The sequence below is a fragment of the Vidua chalybeata genome, chromosome 2, assembly GCF_026979565.1.
Source record: "Vidua chalybeata isolate OUT-0048 chromosome 2, bVidCha1 merged haplotype, whole genome shotgun sequence".
Lineage (NCBI taxonomy): Eukaryota > Metazoa > Chordata > Aves > Passeriformes > Viduidae > Vidua > Vidua chalybeata.
Window position 1 is genome coordinate 72,752,065 of NC_071531.1, and position 19,002 is coordinate 72,771,066.

The window sequence follows — 19,002 nt, forward strand, 5'->3', positions numbered from 1 at the left end:
TGCTTTCAATATTTTGCAAAGTTTTATTTAAAAATGTTGAAACTAACATCCCACAAGATTTGAATATTTCACCACAAGGAGAAGAGAAATCCTACAAAAATATATATCACAGCGCACAAGGGCAGGGGAGGGGGAAGAGCGAGACTGAGCAGAGGAGCAGGAGGAAGGCTGGAGGGGTGGATGGAAGCCGTGGCAGAACGAGACCGAGTGGCAAAGGGAGAACAAGAGAGGAGTAGGGAAGCGAAACGATAGGAAGGGAGAGAGAACCAGGAGGGAGACCATGGTACAGGACAAGAGTGGGAAGAAGGAAAACAGTGGGAGAGGGAAAACAACAGGAAAAGAGGAGTAGAGAGCCAGCAGTTGGTGAAGGGACGGGACCTCTCTCTATGGTCCTGCCAAGGTAGGGCCAGGACTACAGTGGGACAGAAGGGATGCAGCTGGGGAGCTGGAGTTTGACCCAGGACTTTTGTGCTGCAGGTCTCAGCTCTAAGGCTGTGCCACAAATGTGGTTTGTCAGCGTGAAAAACCAAAACCGTTTAATTCAGAACAGTCTCAAGGTGGTCCTGTTTGAGAACTTGCAGGAAAGGAACAAACCACTCCTTTCCAAGCATTTTTCTTCATCGGGAAGTGGAGTGGGAAATGAAGGGACCAGATTTGCAAGGGCACTTAGGTGCCATTGAGGAAGAGGTAGATAGCCCTCTCTGAATTTTGGGATGCTTGGCAGGATGTGAGTCCCTGGAAACTGGACTGGAGGAGTGGTGTGGAAACACACACCAGAGGCCTGCTCCCTGCCTACTAATTGCAACCAACCAGATGGGAAAGCCCAAGCAGGATTTGGCCTTGGGGTCATTCCACTCTCTTGGGTAAAGAGAAGGAAACTCCAGTTCCTGCTTCAAAGCAGGAACTTCCCTCCCTTCCACTGTGCTCACAGAGAGACCACCCTTGTGTTCAAAAAGCCAGGGCTCTCCAGGAGCTCAGCAGAGACACAGTTACTTCATCTCACTCGGCCCACTTGGATGTTCCCTTTCAATAGCATAGAAATGTTGGGCAGAATTAGCCCAAGATTACAAACACTTCCAGTTGGTTTCCCTGCACACTTTTCTCTCTAATGGAAAGAAAAAAAAAAAAAAAATCTTTCTCCTCCATTCATCTAGAAGACAGGGAAACCTGATGGGCTGTGATTAAGAAGGTGCTCTCCTCTGCTCTGGCTGGTGCTGTCAACCCATCCATGTGCACATCTGACAAAATATTACCCTGGGCCAGGGTAAAGACCTCAGGCATGCTCTGGCTCCAGTCTGTGTAGGGGAAGATGGTTTATAAGGTTCCAGTCATGGAGAAAACAGATCCAGTGAGATTATTTATTAACTGGAAGAAGCTTGTGTGTCCACATGTATTCTGAGTGTTTTGTTCCAGGGACAAAGCATAGTAATGAATGTTTGGGTAGGACAATGAAGTTGTTTCCCTGTATCTAACCTGTTTTGTGTGAGAAATTGAATTACTATCATAAAAAATGTATTTGGCTAGGAAAATTGTTCTTAGAAAAGATGTTCATTATACCCAAGCCTCTGTTGTTGTAGAGTTTTCTCTACGCAGCTTCACCTGCTTTCCCCTTACCACAGTATCCATGAAAGGTTTCTCTCCCTGGAGATACTATTACCAAAACCAGAGACATGTAAAAGGGGGAGGAAAAAATCCCAAACCACCAAAATCTAATTTGTTTGCAGAATTTACAAAAGCCCCATCAAGTGTTGAAAAATGTTTTCTCCATGCCTCCTGTGGTCCCCTGCCACTTTCTTACAAACCTTCTCTCCATGCAGCATGTGGAAAGAGAAAGTCCAAGGACAGCCAATTAAGTGGAAGAGTCTAAACCTTGGCCTTGTTTCAACAAATGCTGTTGATCAAAGAACAATCTAATTAATCTGGTCTGGAAGATTACTTCAACCAGTTCAAGGTATTGCAAATTGCCAGCAAGCAGCAGTGCAGCCTCTTGCAGATGTCCTTCCCCAGCAGAGATGTGCCAGGGAGAGCGGGAACAGGGGCAGCAATGAATGGGGCAGCGAGCAGGAACTGCCACCTGGTCCTTCCATGTCCATCTGCAGCTTAAATGTCCACCAAAGCCTTGCATGGATCCTGAATGAGAACAGGCTCAGTAACAGATCGATCTACGGTAAAGTGCTAATATCCCCTGCTGTAAGCACAGAATCAACCTGTGCTTAGACTAGAGATCTCCAGAGTCCTTTTCCACCTACATCTTTCAGCCACTCTGTGCTTTTAATAAGCCAGTAATTTTATTTGACCTGTCATTTTCTCCAAATCTCTGCTGTTTTTGGGAAGCTTATTGTAATTTACACTCTGATTTAAATGCCCTTCACAGTGAGTCAGATGGGACCCAAGAACACCTAATGGTTCAGCTGGGTAAATGGGCAGAACCAGGCCTTTTATGAAATTCCCTGTGCTTTGTCCTATAAAGAACAGGCTTTTTATGCAGAGATAAAGGATGAAAGGCTGCATCCCTGTCTCCAAGATGACTTTTGTAAGAGACCTTGTACGGTGCATTAGGGCCTTCAAATGGTGGGTGATTTTCCTGCCTCTGGCCATATCAGTCCAGCAGCTAAAGGTGTTTGTACACTGTAGGGGCAACTAAATGTGCATTTTTCACCTCAGTGGTAGTCGGTGTGGGGTTTTAATTAATTTGAAGTTGTCCATAAAAGCTAAGAGGAACTATTGTCATTAAGCTGAAATTTGCCATCTCATATGTCCTTAAAGTGACACCCATGGGTCCATGCCTAGGAAGAGGTGGAGATGCATGGATCTTGCTCACACAGGTAAGTGACAGTGTGGCTGCCAGCCCCACAGACCACCACATATAACATGTGCAGGCAACCAGTTTGGATAGATTACATGTGCCATTGCTTTCGGTTTCTAATCAGCTGTGGAACTGAATGAAGCATCACCTGGGAGCCCAGATACCCCTCTCTCATGCCCTTGGTGAGCACTGCCTTGTGGCTTACCAGTCACCTTGCCCTCCAGGAGAGACCTACCAGCAGTACATGGCAACCCCTCCAGTGTTCCCAAGATAAACTCTAAACTGCTCTTGGTCATCCCAGGCACAGAGTCCTGTTTGCTGCCTTGGTGCCTGTGCCAGGAGTATCTGAAAGCAAATCTCTTCCTGAGCCCAGAAAAATTCAAGTTCCTCATGCCCAGCAATATCTGCATTCCACACTTTAGCTGTGTACAGGAGACTTGCTAAATAACACGGTGAGCAGAGGGCTTCACCTCGGATTTTCTGGAAAGTGTCATCCTAGACTGGTGTTATTCAGAAAAACCTTGCTGAAGGAGGCCAAAGGGGTGGAGAGGGACATCAAGGAGTCTTTCAAAGATCAAAACATTTGGAAAGCTAAAGGAATAATTTCCAACTTTAACTGGCAAGAGACGTGGCATGGGGGTGGGAACTGAGGGGAAAAGACTGTGGACGGAGAGAGGAAAAAAGATACAAGCTGAAGAGAAAAAAGCCCAAAGGAGTGTTAGGCAGAAAGAAACTGGAAAGATGTGAATATCTTCCATCTAGGGGGAAGATAATGTTTCTTTCAAGGAAATGGGTTGTTGAGAGGGCCCAGGTGCTCTGTGAGCCTTTTCTGCCCAAGCTTCACCCCTCCTTGGGACTCTCAGGAAGGCCAAGGTCTCAGGAACAGACGAAGTTGCCACCATCCAAGTTACCTGGCCGGCAATCCTGCAGCCACTGAACTCCAGACGTTCACTGCAAAGCACACGACATGGGGAGGGACACACAGAGGGTGAGGGCCCACGGGGACAGGGGTACGCCTTTCCACCTTGCCTACCCCCGATGTCAGGCATGCACTGGTGAGAGAGTCATGGAGATCCAAGTGTGTCTGCGCACAGATGCTAGAACAGGGGCTGGGGAGGTCAAGATTTCACACCACCACCAGCTGTCTTCCCTCCCACCATTCTGCTCTCTTGTCACCCTGTCCTGCGTGGGCAGGGCAGGTCCCCAACCTTCCCCCAGCAGGAGGCTAAGGAGGCCCAGCTCGTCCATTTGCCCAGGCACATCCCAGTGGGGTTAGTTAATAAAGGTGGTGGTGGGCCATGGCACAAGGAGGTTGTTTTTTTTTTCTGGGGTAGCAGAGGCGGGGAGAGTCCGCGCTTGCCAGCGGTGACAGGAAGGTGGGGGAGCCAGCTCAGCCTCTCCCGGGATCGTCACAGGTTCACCAGTGGGATTCTGGGGGAAAGAGGGAATTGGAAATTAATTAGTGTTTACACCCCCCCACTCCCGCTAGCCAACTTTGCCCTGTCTCAGCGTGCCTGTCCCCCTGTCCCCTGCCAGCCCCTCCTGCCCCAGCTCACTGGCCACTCACCGGTTAAGCTGGAACGCTGCATTCTTCCCATGGCCACCCAGTTTCTCTGCACCCTCCTGGCCCTGCCTGGACCCCTCCGCCTCAGGTGTGGGAGTCAGGGGGTCGCCGTAGGGCCCCAGGATGCTGACGGTGGTGGGGGAGAGGTCTGTGAGGGGCTGCTGGCTCTCTTGCTGCCTCCCACCGCTCTGCTGCCCCGAGTGACGCCGGCGTTTCTGATTTCGGTCCCAGCTTTGGAGAGAACAAGGGGTGAGGTAAAGAGACAAGCTCCAGCCCTTGATGACAGAGAGGTTTGTGGGATGGACCCCGCTACACTCAGCAACAGAGCCCAGTGTAGCCGAGTGCCAAACCTTGCAAGGGATTGCAGCACCAGATCTGCACCCCTGGGACAAATGAGTCCCAAGCTCACAGTCTTCCTGTAGACACCGGCCCAGTGAGAGCCTCCATTGGCCCAAACCCCACTCACCAAAACTTGAATATGATTCCAGTGGCAACCAGGACAATGATTATGGAGATGGTGATGGTGACGTACAGCTGGGGGTCCACACCTGCGAGACAGAGGAATGGGGCTTGTGATGGCCACTCCCTCCAGTCCCCAGAGAGCAGCAGGGCAAGGGGATGTCCCTGATGAGTTTTGCAGAAGGAGCTGCTCCTGCAGGGGACCGGGGTGTGAAAGAGGCAGAGTGCAGATTTACCTTCCCCCCGGGGCCCGAACAAGAAGGGCCGCAGGGTGGCTGGGGTCTCGCGCAGGTTGAGCCCCGCGTTGTGCAGAAGCGAGTGGGAGTTGGGCTGCGCCGTCGCCATCCCGTGCGGCGAGACAAAGGTGTATCCCAGCGGTGGGAAGCCTGGGTTGGCTGAGTTTGTGTCCCCTCCATCCTCATCCGACACCGTGGGGCCCCACACGATAGCCCAGGGGTACTGGGAGGAGGGCATGCCGTCCTCGAACCCCGAGGGCGTGGCGGGCCGGGCCCCCGCGGCCTGGCGCCTCAGCCGCACCACGTGCCGCAGCTCTGCTCCCCGTGCCGGCAGGGCACGCTGGCGCGGCACGGCCGAGCGGGAATCCAAGCGGGAATCCGAGCGGGAATCCCGCTCTGGCTGTGAGGTCCTTTCCCAGATGCAAATGGACCGTGGGGCCGAGGTGCTCCGGCGGGTGCAAAGAGGCCGTGGGGCTGCCAGGCCCCGAGAGCGAAGAGACCATGTGCCAGGAGGAGGGACGGCCAAGACTACGAGGAGGAGATGCCACAGCTGCAGGGAGTAGATGCGGGAGAGGAGTGGAGGCATCCTGCTGTGGGGTAGGGGGAAGAAGAGAGCCTGATCTAAACGTTCCTCCTTTGAGAGGCCAAGCAGCCGGGAGCAGCCCACCACCCACACTCCTGTTTTCTTCCCGCCTCACCTGCCAGTGTGGGAAGCTGTGAACCTACCAGGCACTGGGCTCCATCTCAGATGCAACAGTGTCTTTGCTCAGTCAGGATCTTGTCTCATCTTCTTCACTGGGAACCAAAAGGGAGGGGTGTCAGTGTCCCCTCACACAGTGGTGACGGCTCTCTCCTTGCAGGCAGTGTGAGCTCCCGGCCCCGGCTGGCAGGATAAGGGGAGTCCATGCACACACACGTGCACCCTCTCCTGCTCCCATGCCCCCCATGCACGGAGGTGCATTGTCCCCATCCCCATGCCAAGTCCACCCAGAAACACATGCGTTAGCATATGCTCACAAAAGCAAGGAGCGATCTCTGGAGCACACGTGCCCAGGCACATGCACAGCTTCCCCAGGGACTCTCCTGTCTTAGGGCCGAGAGGGGGATTCAACATCTTTGTTTGCTTATCACTGGAACAAGTTGGAATCTTAATTCCTGTGTTTATTTATAGTGTGGAGTGTGTAATCCATTTATTAAAAAAGAGCCTCTTCATTGTGTGCCAGAGTGAGGGAGCGAGAGGGGAAGCATGAGAGTGATAAACCAAGACAACTGAGAAAGAGTGAATCAGCGAGAAAAAGTCCAGCCTCACTAAAGAATTTAAGAGAAAAAATATGCCTATCAAATATTTAGTATTTACTTTCCTCTTAGCTAACATGAAATTACCTTCCCACACTCCTTGTCTTAATGTCCTCTGCACTGTCCCATCCCTCCCTTTCTCCTGTAGTCCTCCCTTTTCTCTCCCACCTCCCATGGCTGAGCAACAAAAGCACGGAGTGAGGTCAGGTCCTCTCAACCAGATTTCTGCCCTGGATGCTCAGCACCGTCCAGCATCAGCCCGGTGGCAGCCCGGCTGCCCTTCCTGCTGCCCACCCCTTTCCCTTGGCTGGGCACAGCGCCGTGCCAGCCCTTCCCCGGTGAGCTCTTGTGCGCCTGACCCCGGATCCTCTCCGCAACCGCACGCACAGGACAAAAAAAAAAATCATGCGAGATGTTCAGCCTGCTCCTTCATCATGAAGGGGAAAGTATGAATGCCGACAACCCACGGTCATGCCCTCCTGTGGCTGCCGGGATGGAGAAACAGGAATGCTTGCCTGAGGGAGTCAATGCAGAGGCCAACCCTGCCCCTCCAGCCCTGAGCCAGCTGTGCTGCACCTCCCAGCTTCCAAGGGGTTACTGCCATCCGCCCCTGCTCACCCCATGCCCTGAACAAAAACTGCAGCCCCTTCTGCGTGAGAGGCTTCCTCTTCCAGAGGGAAAAGGCCGGGGCTTGATGTGATGTACACCTGAGAAGAGGGGGCACGAGGAAGGGCACCCAAGTCTAAGTAGCTGTCTAGCTCCTGCTGCATTAACCGGGGATATTTTTAGTTTCCTTCTGTTAAATATTTAAACAAAGTTCACAGAAAAAAAAAAAAAAAAGAATTGTTGGCTAATGTGCCCTGCCCCTCCCTCCGGGGCAAGATCAGTCTCTGGAGGGATCCTGAGATGAAGATGAGGAGAAAAGAGCAGCTATTCTAAGCATTTCTTTGTTCTTTGCTCCTGAACCTCTAAGCCTTGGAGGGGACTCAGTATTAAAATGCAGCTCTGCAGAGAGGCAGCAGAATGGAGCAAATTTCTTCTGAACCCAGATACTGGCGAGATCTTGGCCATCTGGATTATGATCACGATGCCGCGGAAGATCATGTCTGGCAACAGAAATCCATGACAGAATTTATTTTGGACTTTGAAAGGGAGGGAATCCCAAGCATGGAGGACCTCCTTGTGTGAATCCCCAGGCTGGAGGGCACACAAGTTGCAGGAGAAATTTCAAGGTGGCCTGGAGTGCCTGGGACTACGCCTGGGACTCACCACGGGACAGCAGTTTCCTGGGATGAAGAGGCTGCTCTGCTTTTGGCACAGCTCAAGTCTTCAGGGGCAGGGGGCTGTTTTGCATCGGGAAGCAGGAGATGTGGGGCTGGACAGTGCCATCCCAGCAGGGGTGACCTTCTCCAAGTGCAGGCAGACCTCAGTGCCAGTCCCGCAGGGAAGTATGGCACAGTAGTGGTGCACATGTAACCTCTAGCACTCCTCCTAACAGCGATGGCTCTACCCTCAGAAATGTGCCTGCGGGTAGGAATGCTGGGGTCGCTGCGCTCTCCTCCTCTCCTCATTTGTTGGGAGATCTCATAATGGAGACAACACTGTTCTTCTAAGCTGAGATTGTGAGCTCCAGCAATGACACCCCAGTCTATGGACTTCCAGGGTTGAAAACCTGGGAATAAGATACCCTACATAGCCAAATCCTGGATGCCTTTCACACACAGTTCTCTAAATTTCAGCCCTATGGAGCAGAAAATGTGTGGAATGAGCTGAGGAGGGGTGAGCCCCAGCACTGACCGCCTCATGTGCACATGATGCTGAGGAGGGGACAGCCCATACATGGGGTCCAAGCCTCAGACTGGAGACACTGCTGTGCATGGGTTCTGCTGCCTAGAGTGAACAGCTGGTGATTCCCAATACCCCCACCCCAAAGGTGGCTCCAGATGAGTGCAGGAATGATGCAAAGTTGGTTGGTCTCCATCCACATGTTCTGGTTTGCTAATGAGATCATGGCCAAAGACTAAGCGTGTGTCCTGTACTGGCACACCCAGGACTGACCGTGGAGGAGCTGGGAGCAGGACAGAGGTGTCTCCCATGGCATGGAGGGTGTGGGAGCAAAGGAAGGCTTCAGGTGAAAATACCAGGCAGTGCAGGCTGGATTCCAGCGTGCTTGGAGTGTTTAAATTCGAAATGGAGCATGGATGTCCCTGTGGATTATTGACTAAACAGCAGACAAAGCATGTCTGGGGCACTCTGCGGTCAGCCACTGGCAGCAGAATTGTGTCCTAGGCACCAACCCTGCTGTGTTGGCGGGCAAGAGTAACACATGCCCTTCGTTCAGCTCTGGATGCAGCTCCCAGTGTGGATCCTGAATAAACTGGTAGACCTTCAGAGCAGAGATGGGGATGCCTATGCTCTCACTAGCTGGGAGTATAAATCCCACCTTATACCATTCAAGAAGCCTTTGTGTGCCAGAGCAGAGAGATTTGATTTCTGCACCAGTACCTCATGGCAGGGCTCTTGCTTTCATATGTGTTTCCCAGGTCTAATGGCAATAAAACTGGACAGGGCTACTCCCAGAGTCAGAACAGGAAACCTGTATACTTTCACTCTAGCTACAGAGCCTTCATCTCAGCGTTCTGGTCCTGTGATGCACAGATGACAGAGTGTGAATGACAAAGCTATTTCCCCGGGGCACTTCATTGAGCTCAGTTTGTGAATCTTGGTGCTTGAAAGCAGTGAGTAAGAATTACACTGTTCTTTGCTGCTGCATATGGACCCCACCATCAATCCAGACTGGGGCTAATATGTTAGGGGCTGCTCTCATGCATTTGCAGGATGGAAGCATGAATCCTGCTGCTGTTCCCCACACCCATCTGTGCTTCCTCCCTCTTTGTAAGTCTCCTGCGGCATGGACCTGCTGCTGCTGGGACATGAGAGAGCAGATCTCAGTAGCCGTGCTCCAAAGCATACACAGCAGTTCACCAAGGGGGGCTGGGAATTTACGTCCTACCTAACGGCTACGAGCAGAGCCTGCTGCACTCCTGCTCAGAGCAGGGAGCTCTGAATAAACCCTGAATGTGACACCCTGAGCTCTGGAGTTCAGACACTACTGTGCCCCAGGAAAGCCCTAGGATTCGCTTACTCCTTCTCAGTGTTCAGGATTCTTGTATACCTTACTGCAATAGAGAAATCCTATCCAAATAAAAAAGGCACGGCAGGAATAAAAGAACCAAGGTGCCAGCCGTGTGCTGTAGCTCCCTCACATCAAGTGCAATCTGTAACCTTCTGTTACAAAATGCTGAAGTTTGACAAATTCAAATGAGGAACAATACTATTAATAAAGAGGGTCACACACCAGCACAATTCACCTAGGCAGGTGGTGTGTTCCCTACTGCCTGCAGCCTTTGGCTGGCTGTATTCCTAAAAGACGTGCTACAGTTCAATCAGAAGTTATGGATTTGGCGCAGGAAATTAAATTGGTGAAATTCTCTGGCCTGTGCTCTGCTGTAGGTCAGTCTCAATGATCAAAATGGTCCCTCTGGCCTTAAAATCTGAGAATCTCACAGCTTTCTCAATGCCTAGCCGAGATCAGCTCTGACTGGAGAGCAGTTGGATGAAGCCAAGCGCACACAAGCCGCGTTAGTGAGGAGCGGGTAGAGGCTCTTTCCATCCGGGGATGGGAAAAGAGTTGCACCCTATTCTGTCTGGCTCAGCCGGTAGATGATGATCTGTATTTTTGTAACATCTAGAGCTTGACTGCTGTGATACTGTGCCTCTAGGAATGAAGCTGTCTGCTCTCAGAGTGCTCCAGCTAGTTCAGAATGCAGCAGTCTGTTTGCTCGGCGACTCAAGCTGCCGGGAATGCATCACCGTGCCCCTCTGCACCCCACATCGCCTTGCCTTTGAGTGCAGAGTCCGGTTCAAGGTCTCCAAACCAGCATTCAAGCTCAGCATGGGACAGGCCCCAGTGACCTAAGCAATCAATCACCTCTCCTTATGCAGCGATGACCTCACATGACGGATATATTCCACTGGAACAATGAAATTGCCAACCAGTTTGGGGAGAGGGGGAAGGGATGGAAGAAGGGTAAAGAGGCTAATGACCCTGAAAAATGGAACATTCACAAGAGCTGGGCCAAGATTATGAAACTTACTGCTGGCTGAAATAACGCTCACCATTAGCAACCCCGCAGCACCAAGAGCTTCATGCAAATCCTTGCTTCGCCAGCTCCCCCACTGCAACGATTCCACTTGAAATAGTGATGAAAAAATCAAAACAAAGCTGAGGAGGACCCAGCCCTCCTTACAGAGAAGGAATGCTAGGTTGGCTGTCATTTTTTAATCTCCCAGCCAGCACTAAGGGCTGTGGTGACAGCTACTGTACGAGACTGTGATCTGGGACCACAGAACCTAGCAGCTATCTCCAAGCACTGAGCAGAGCGAGTTGAGGCACTGGCAGTGAGACCCCCCCCGACACTGTGTGATGCCCTGGACACACCACACCTGTATTTTTCTCAGCGGCCATGAACACCCTGGAGTTCATGGTCCAAGAGGCAGAGATGCAGTCATTACTGGTTTGGCAGCAGGAAGCATGAACCCCGATGTTGGTGAAAAGGGGTTGTGTATATGCCCTGCTGTATTTGGCTGGGTGGGGACAGGGAAAGAGAGGAATCCTAGAGCAGATGACCCAGGGAGACAATTCTGCTGCACTTGAAGGAGTTTTGGCAGCTGGGACTGTGAATCCTAATGCTGGTACCGTGGGGTGGAGATGCCAAGCCCATCCAGGGAAAGAGTTCCTGCTATGTATGGGGCTGGGGGCAGCACCTCCTAGAGCTGGCTGAATTTGGGGGCTGGCAGTTGGGATGCAGTGGCTCACATCAGGCTGCTCTACCTGATGTCTGAGGCTGAGAGGGTTGGTGGCAGCACCCAGGAGGATCCAGCAGGATCCCGGAGGGGCTGACACTGCTCGCCCTGAGTCAGTGCAGGTCCTGCAGCATTCAGTGACTTGCCAATAGGAATTCCCGTGCCAGGCTGCCAGGGTGAGCACTTACGGACTGGGTATGGCAATCCTAAGCTGGGGCAGAATGCAGGGCTGGAAGGGTGATGCTGCATTTGGATGTTTTCATAGCAAGGGAATGGGCATGTGAAGCCCATCAATGGTCCTCTCAGCTTAAGTCTCCCTGCATTTGGGAACTGTGAGTGTGGCCCCATTCCAAGCAGCACTCTAGGATGCCGATCCCCTGCCATCTAGTGCCTGCCTGCAATACATGTCATGAGTCTGACAATCTTCTGCCTCCCAGTTTCCTACTGTTCCCGGGCATCCAAGTGCTTCAAGTGCTGAGTCTCCACATCTGAATTGCTCTCTCTTGCATGGTGCACCCTTGGCCAGGCAGGAGGTGGGATTGGCCCCTCTGTTTCCTTTCTCCAGCTGCGCCAATTTGGCTGAAGTCGCCTTCCTCAGCGCAGGCTCCAGTGCTCCAGCACAACAGGTCTGTGATGGAGCCCGGAGCTGGAGGGTAAGAGGCAGCGATCCCTCGGCTGTGCCCCCTCCCTCCCGGCACCTCAGGCATCCCCTGCCCCCGACTAAAAGAGGAGGAAAAGGAGGGGGGAGGAAGGAGACAGCCGGCTGGAAGGAGACAGAGCACCTAGATCGGAAAAGGGAAAAGAAGAAGGGGAGAAAGGACACAGGGAAGGAGACGGGGAGAGATGACTTGGAGACGGGCATGCAACCCCACTCCCGCCCGCCCCTGCAGCCCCGTCCCCACTCTGTCCCCCAAGCCCGTGCCGAGAGGATGAACTTACCTTGCGGGGAGACGAGTGGGGCGCAGCCGGGGCGGCGGAGCACAGGGCTGGGGGAGCACAGCTGCTGCTGCCCGTGCTTCTCATGGCCAGGACGAAGGAAGGAGAGGAGGAGGAGGAGGAAGAGGAGGAGGAGGAAGGTTTGCTGAGGCTGAGCTTTGGCTGAGGGAGAGGGAGCGAGAGATGCCTTGAAATAAACAGCTGCCGAGGACTGGTCCAGCCCCTCTTTCTCTCTCTCTGTCTCTGTCTCTCTCGCTCGCTGCCTCCCGTTAACCCCATGGCTGCTGGCACGGGCGCGCCCGGCACCGTGGCCCCCGCAGCAGCCCGCGGGGGGCGCCGGGGCGGCCGGGCGAGGGCAGCGGCCGGGCGGGGGCAGAGCGTCCCCCCGGCCCGGAGCCCCCTGCCCCGGCGGCCGGGCGCGAAGGCTCCTCCCGCTCCCTGCCCGCCCGCGCCGCGCTCCCGCAGCCCCGCGCCCGCCGGACCTGCCCCCCGCCGCCTCCCCGCCGCTGCCCGCACGGCTCGGCTCGGCTCGGCCCGGCTCCGCTCCGCTCCGCTCGGCTCCGCTCCCCCGTCTCGTCGGTTATTTCGGGATCTTCACAGGAAGCGATTAGGTTGCCATGGAGAGAGGTGTCTCCAAGGGACCCGTCGCTCCAGCTCGCTCCGGCGAATGCCACCCCCGGACCGGTCCGTCCTTGGGGGCGGAGGCCCCCCGGGATCCCCCTCCCCCGGGCCGCCTCCCGGGGCTCATCCCCGCCGCCCCTCGCCTTTCCGCCCCGCAGCAGCGCCCTCGGGGAGATGCCACCCCTCGGTCCCGCCCCAGGTCCCCCGTCCCCGCATCCATCATCCCCGGGCTTCGGGCCCCCGGGCCCCCGTGGCCGCCGCGGAACCGGGCGGGGGGGCGGCAGAGGGCCGGGTGGCCCCGGCGAGGCGCGCCCCCGGCGGGGCAGGCGGCGGGGTTCGGTCGAGCCTCACGAGCAGAGCCCCTGGGACACACGGGTGAGGTAGGAGCGCTGGGGAAGAAGGGGGGGGAGGAGGGGGATCCTTCCAAAGTGTGTTTTACCCGTTGAGGGATCACCCAGGTCTTTTGAGCGTGTCCCCAAGTGCGTTTCTGCCAGGGATCGATAGGATGCGTCTGGAAATGGTAGGGATGTGACAGCAAAATTAAAGAAAGAAGCTGATGTGCCTTTGAGGGGCCGAGTATTTCACAGGGAACATCTCCCTCCACCATCAAGAACCAAACAGAAAGCACAGACCAAATCAGAAGGGAGCAGCTGAGCAACCAACGGGCGAGAGAAGAAAGTCAATGACAGAGAGACAGTTTCCATTCCAGGGCCTGAAATATGAGGAAGCAAGACAGTAATTTCCTCAGATCCTCAAAAACAATCAAACTTTTCATCATAAAGCGATGAGGAAACGCTGTGACTGACCCTGGGAAAAAAAAAATACCAGAAAGAAATCGTAGAGACAGCACTGAGCTGTAAAGCAACCTGCCACTGCATGAGGGATGGAAGCAGGTGACAAATGGACACAAAGTACCAAGCCTGAGCACGGCAGGATGGCCAGAACAGGTTGTGCCAACTTTGGACAGATATCTGAAGGGTCTGAGTCTGTTCTTCACTAGGCTTCCTGTGAGCTCCTGTGCCAATAAACCAGGCTGCTCTAAGCTTTCCCATGCCAGGATATTTGAGTCTTGTGTGTGAATTTGTGAGCATGTTTAGGAGAGTCAACAGGTTTTTCACGTGTTTGGGAGTGATGTCATTGTGTGTTTGGAGGATCAGCACGGGGATGGGGTTGTGTTAAGGCCTATTGTTACCAGGAAGTCGTGGTGTGGGAGGAGGGCACTGCGGGCAGTGGTGTCACGGCCGAGGTTTGTGTCGGATGCTGCAGCACTGTGTGTCACCAGGCATGCACACGCCAACCCCCCCCGGCTTTTGTCCCTTTCATGTACATGGGGCTTTATTCAGAGATTATCCAGGCTCCTGTCACACTCCAGCCTTCTCATCTCTAGCTCTCAGAGGACTTGTACAAATCATCTGCACAAACCTTGCTCAGTGATCCCTCACACTCTCATCCCAAGAAACTCCCTGTGCAGACATGGTGGAGCAGCGCAAGTCAGCGTTCAGCTTGTCTTGTTCTCTGTGTTTCTTCCCCTGCTTTCTCACATGGAAGTAGCAGAGGGTAGAAAGCTCTGGAAGGGGCTACATCAGGCACACAGGCTGTCTCTGACCTTTTCAAATCCTGACGAATGTGTTTAGTATAATTGGGAAGCACAAAACAGGAGAAATTTCAACCAGGGAAAGGTCAGCTAAAGGGTGAAAATCCAAATGACGCAAACACTGAAAATCCCCCTGAAGAGTAAAATTATAGAAGGCACCAAAACGAGTCAAAAATATGAGAGAAGACAAAGAGCAGGATTTTGTAGGGACCAAGGAAACCTTGGTAGATGTGGTGGGGGGAGTCAGGAAAGCTGTCGAGGTGATGGGAATAGAGAGCTTAAGGGTTGATGTCACTTGTACCTCACTCTTATGTGATATAAATGGAATGGCTTGTTTGGTTTCCTTTTCAAAGGAAAGCTAATGTAAAATTACATGGAAATTTGAGGGGAGAGATGGAATCAGGTGTTACTAGCTTTTATTTTTGTCTGGCAATGATCACGTACAGATCATTTACACCAGGAGTCCTGAGCCCAGGCAGGCCTCTGCTGCTGGTTTTACTGTTGTTTCCTAAGGGAAGAGAGACCCATGTTGTTGCCTTGCTACCTGCAGAATCCTGTCTATCTGTCTGTCTGTTAGTTGCCATGGATTTGACAAAATGACCAGATTTTAAAAGGTAAATAAGCTCCAACAAATTGTATGAAAACCAGCAGCCTGACAGAGGAAAGAGATGCTTCCAATGCCTGTGCTGGAACAGAGCCTATGGCCATGCTGCTGGGCAAAGCCCCACAGGTCAAAGCAGTCCATGCAGCAGGCCAAAAAAATTAAGCAGAAAATGGTGGGAAAGCTGTGTTATTTTAGAAATATATTAGAAATATAACAAAGAGCTCTGAGCTATGTAAAAAAGCTATGTAATGTTAGAGAGTGGTGGGGGAGCCCAGTGATGTAGACTGTAGAAGAAATTGCCCCTCACAGATGTGGCAAGCCATGGAATGGGTGCCATCAAGAGACCCCAGCTGAAGGTACGGCAGTGGAAAGTACAGAACATACAGGAAGAAACTCCACAGAGAACCCAGTTTCCTCTGCCCTACTGTTCACCAAACAAGGGGTTAATAAGCTTTGGAATATCAGAGACATCCCAGAAGACTGGAAGAGAACTGTGCCCTGTGAATATTTGTAAAGAGCAAACAGAAGACCTGAAAAATTCTAGGCAAAGCAACAAAGAGCTCATATGAGATTCTCCAGTTAATGCCAATCAGCCTGGTTCGGAGGAAACTAATCTTGCTGCATAAACTTGTTTTGTTCTTGTCAGTCTTTGATGTGACTACAGGTTTGTTTGGGAAAGGTGATGGCTTAGATCTATCCAGGCTTCTAGAAGTGTTAATTTCCCAAAGCACGCTGATAAGAAAAAAAAGTGTTATGCAACATTAACAGAGCAGGAGGTTAAGTGAGCTGGTTAACTCCATTTAACACCCTGTAAACGCAAAGGAGGTCATCCCTGGAAGCCCACCATTGAGTGGCAGTGTTTCTTATGTGGATGCCCAGGAATGAGTCCCGGGTCAGGTATGACTCACCATTTTATTCAGTGCTTGGTGAGCAGATATAGTTCATTCTGATACAATTTACTGAGGGCACAAATATTGTTAGAGTGTTAAAAATAATGAGGATAGGACCAGGACAGAGTGACCTGCCCCTTTCAGTAAGGTGGTCATTCTCATAAAACTTCTTATAAGACTGTTGAAAGCAAATTGTACAGCCACGAACAGGGAAAAAAGTGTCCATGTCTACAGGGAACAACTTCCAGTCCTGGAAAGAGGTCCAGTCTGAAAAAGATGTGGGGATTGTAACAGGCAGAAAACTGAACACAGAATCAGTGATCCAGGCTGCAGCAATGAGTCTGAAGTGATTCCTGTCTGTGTAAGGACAGAAGTAAGGATGGCAAGCAAGGAGACGATTAAACCTCTCTCTGTGTCTCAGTAAGTCTCATGCTGGAAAACTGTACAGTGCTTTATGCTCCATATTTTAAAAATAACTTTGAATCAAAGGTGATCTGAAGGCTGGAGATCTCAGTAATTTAAAGAGGTCAACCTGTTTAATATATCAAAAAGCAGAACGAGACATGACTTGCTTGCAGTATCACTTCTTTCCTGGAGAAAAGTCTACCAAATATTCTGGCAGAGAATAACAAGAGCCAGTCACTGAAGAGTGATTAATCACAGAAACAAACTACCTAGTGAAGTGCAAGATCCTCTCTCTTCTGGAGTCTTTGAATCACATCCGGAGGCCTGTCTGGAAGACAGCTCCTGGTCTGCAGAATCCTGAGGGCTGTGAGAGCAGATCAGAGGAAGAATTATCATGCAGTTACCCTCAAGCAGCTGATACTGGGCTGATTTTAAGTGTAACCCCTGTGTGCATTAGCCCAGTACAAACGAAAGGGTTAAAAGCTTTCTGTATCATGTTGGTATCCAAGAGAGTCATGCCAGCCTCCCTTGTCCTTTACAGTGTGTTTGTCTCAGAGTCCGTGTTACACACAGTTGTGAAAAATCGTCTCATGAGATGTCACTCTGCTATGTTTGGAGAGGGACTAGTGAAAAAAATGTCTTCAGCATTTTGACAAGTTATTTGGATTCTGTGGTGGTGAAGAAAGGAACAACCTAGAATGAGCCTGTACAGCTCATCATACAGCTTTAAAGTGGGACAGTGAGCACAGAGGAAAGAAAGTGGATCTATAGCACAAAGAGAATGGAGGTTTCTTTCTGTAGAGATCAGAGCGAGATCAGAAGAGAGGGATGGTGCTAGGGGGTGGTTACAGCTAGGATCAGAAATCCCAAACATTCGGGAATAACAACACAGAACGTCTCCATGTCACAAGATTTATCTTAAAATTATGAAATGTCATACAGACTTGCTTTCATCTGCACTCTTCACCTCCTACTTTTGGCTCTTTTGGTTACATGAAAATCACATTTCACAGTTTCCCTGTGACCATAAAGATAGGTGTTTGCTTTGTGAGGAAAGCAAAAGCACAGAAGTTACTGACTCCAGGAGGCTGGGATTTAATTTCAACACCCAGCACTCCAATCTAGGGATGAGGCCAAAGTTTTGCTAAGTTGTGGAGATGTTACCCATGACTTTTGCACTCGTGAAGACGATGGCCTTCTCATTTGGAGAGCGCAGGATCTGAGTCATTCAAAGGACCTTCTGGTCTTTGCCCTTGATGCAGTATAAAAAAGGAGCAGACCAAAACATGGAAAGCCAGCACACAGGACATAGGAACTGGGGCCAAAGTGGAGAAGGAGACAGAGAGAGCATCAATGTAGCTAGGATGCTCAGGCTGCCAGGCTTTATCTAACTAATAATGAAAGGCAGCAAGCGTGTCAGGGAGTGTGAGAGAAACAGATCGATAGAGAGATAAAACTGAGATGGAAGGAGCTGGCGAGGGGGTGGGGAAGAGAGTAATAAAACACTACAAATCAGCAGGGTTACGTTTGAACCTGATTTGAATGCACCCTGCACTGGTGTAAGTGAAGACAGGAGGTGTGAGGCTACAGTGAATCAGGCCTAAATACATAAACAGGGAGGGAAAAGCAGAGAGGAGATGGTGCCCTTGTCAATATTGCTCTGTAACCTGCCTTCACAGCTCTCAGCCAACCTTATCTGCCCTGCCTCTCCTTTCATCTTGCTGTATGGAGAAGCCCAAATATTGCTGGCTCTGAGAATACAGACTGATAGATTTTCCTACTTCCCTGGGTCATCATGATCTTCCTGAAGAAGTGCCTGTTGGGTAAAATGCGTCTTGGTCCCATTTTACCTGACTTGAGCATAGGAAACACTCCTTACTATTTTGTTCATTGAGGACCCAAGGTAGCTTCCAACAATGCCCGGAGCCACTGGATGTGAGGCACTTTCCTAGGAGAGCTCATTGACTGTGCCCATGCTCAGTTACCAGTGGAAGATGATTGGAGAAGTTTCTTTCCTCAGCTTCAGATTTTTGAGGCGGAGGAGATTGCAACATCTCAAAGCTAAAATGGTCAGAGCACATAAATGAAAATGTGCCCTACAAGAGCAGGACTGAAGGTTTGGGCGCCTTCCCCTCTCAGGGCACATGTTTGCTTCTCTGGCCCAGCACTGAGACCTGTTTTGCTTCTTATGCCTGGAATTAGTTTTAAGTGATGTCCACCTAATCTTTGTGGCATGATCATTAACGTTAGAAGTTCAGTTTTTCACACTGACCATCGCTGTCCACACTGTTCCCTCGTTCTGTCAGTAGCCTCAGTGAGGAGACCAAACACTAAAGGAACCTTAGGGACTGAAGAGGATGACCCTGAGAAGGAGTAGTGACAATCCATACAGCTGTACAAATGAGCTTGGGAGACAACGATCCACCCCCCCAAGGCAGCCATGGGTTATGTTTTCTAGCTCTGAAATCGTGTTTGGAGCAGAATTGTACCCCAAAGGAGCCTTCTCCATGACTCAGCCACAGCAGCTGTGTGACAAGAACTAGAGTCAAAGCAAGAGAAGAGAGTTGTTGATACCAGCAAGTAAAACCTTAACAAAAGTAGACTTTACCCAGACGAAGATTTCAAGATGTTACACTTATTTCAACATGTTACGCTTACAGAAGTGTGGCAAAGCACAAGTCAACTGCCTTTAATATATGCTAAACTGATCCAGCTGAAGACCAAA

The 19,002-nt window shown here is 51.4% G+C and overlaps 1 protein-coding gene across 5 annotated transcripts; it reads right to left on the reverse strand.

The window, feature by feature from the left end:
- On the reverse strand, nucleotides 1-13,766 carry PIANP (PILR alpha associated neural protein). 5 transcript variants are annotated; one of them, XM_053935893.1, is made up of 7 exons: nucleotides 13,224-13,766; nucleotides 12,167-12,325; nucleotides 5,792-5,860; nucleotides 5,066-5,655; nucleotides 4,837-4,918; nucleotides 4,374-4,601; nucleotides 1-4,237 (listed from the first exon to the last, which is right to left on the reverse strand). In XM_053935893.1, the coding sequence occupies exons 3-7, from the start codon at nucleotides 5,806-5,808 to the stop codon at nucleotides 4,216-4,218; spliced, it is 939 nt and encodes a 312-aa protein (XP_053791868.1). In that variant the 5' UTR covers nucleotides 5,809-5,860; nucleotides 12,167-12,325; nucleotides 13,224-13,766; the 3' UTR covers nucleotides 1-4,215. The 5 variants fall into 5 exon arrangements, with proteins under 5 accessions (XP_053791868.1, XP_053791869.1, XP_053791867.1 ...); XM_053935894.1 differs by lacking the exon at nucleotides 13,224-13,766 and adding an exon at nucleotides 12,646-12,710 and having other exon boundaries at nucleotides 5,066-5,652; XM_053935892.1 differs by lacking the exon at nucleotides 13,224-13,766 and adding an exon at nucleotides 12,646-12,710.
- Nucleotides 13,767-19,002: the final 5,236 nt, after the last annotated feature.

Bases quoted from the DNA above. Each gene is read 5' to 3' on its own strand.
- PIANP (XM_053935893.1), bottom strand. The intron at 4,602-4,836 runs GTGAGTGGGGTT...TTCTCTCCAAAG, and splicing joins GGAATCATATTCAAGTTTTG to CTGGGACCGAAATCAGAAAC. The intron at 4,238-4,373 runs GTGAGTGGCCAG...TCTTTCCCCCAG, and splicing joins GCAGCGTTCCAGCTTAACCG to AATCCCACTGGTGAACCTGT.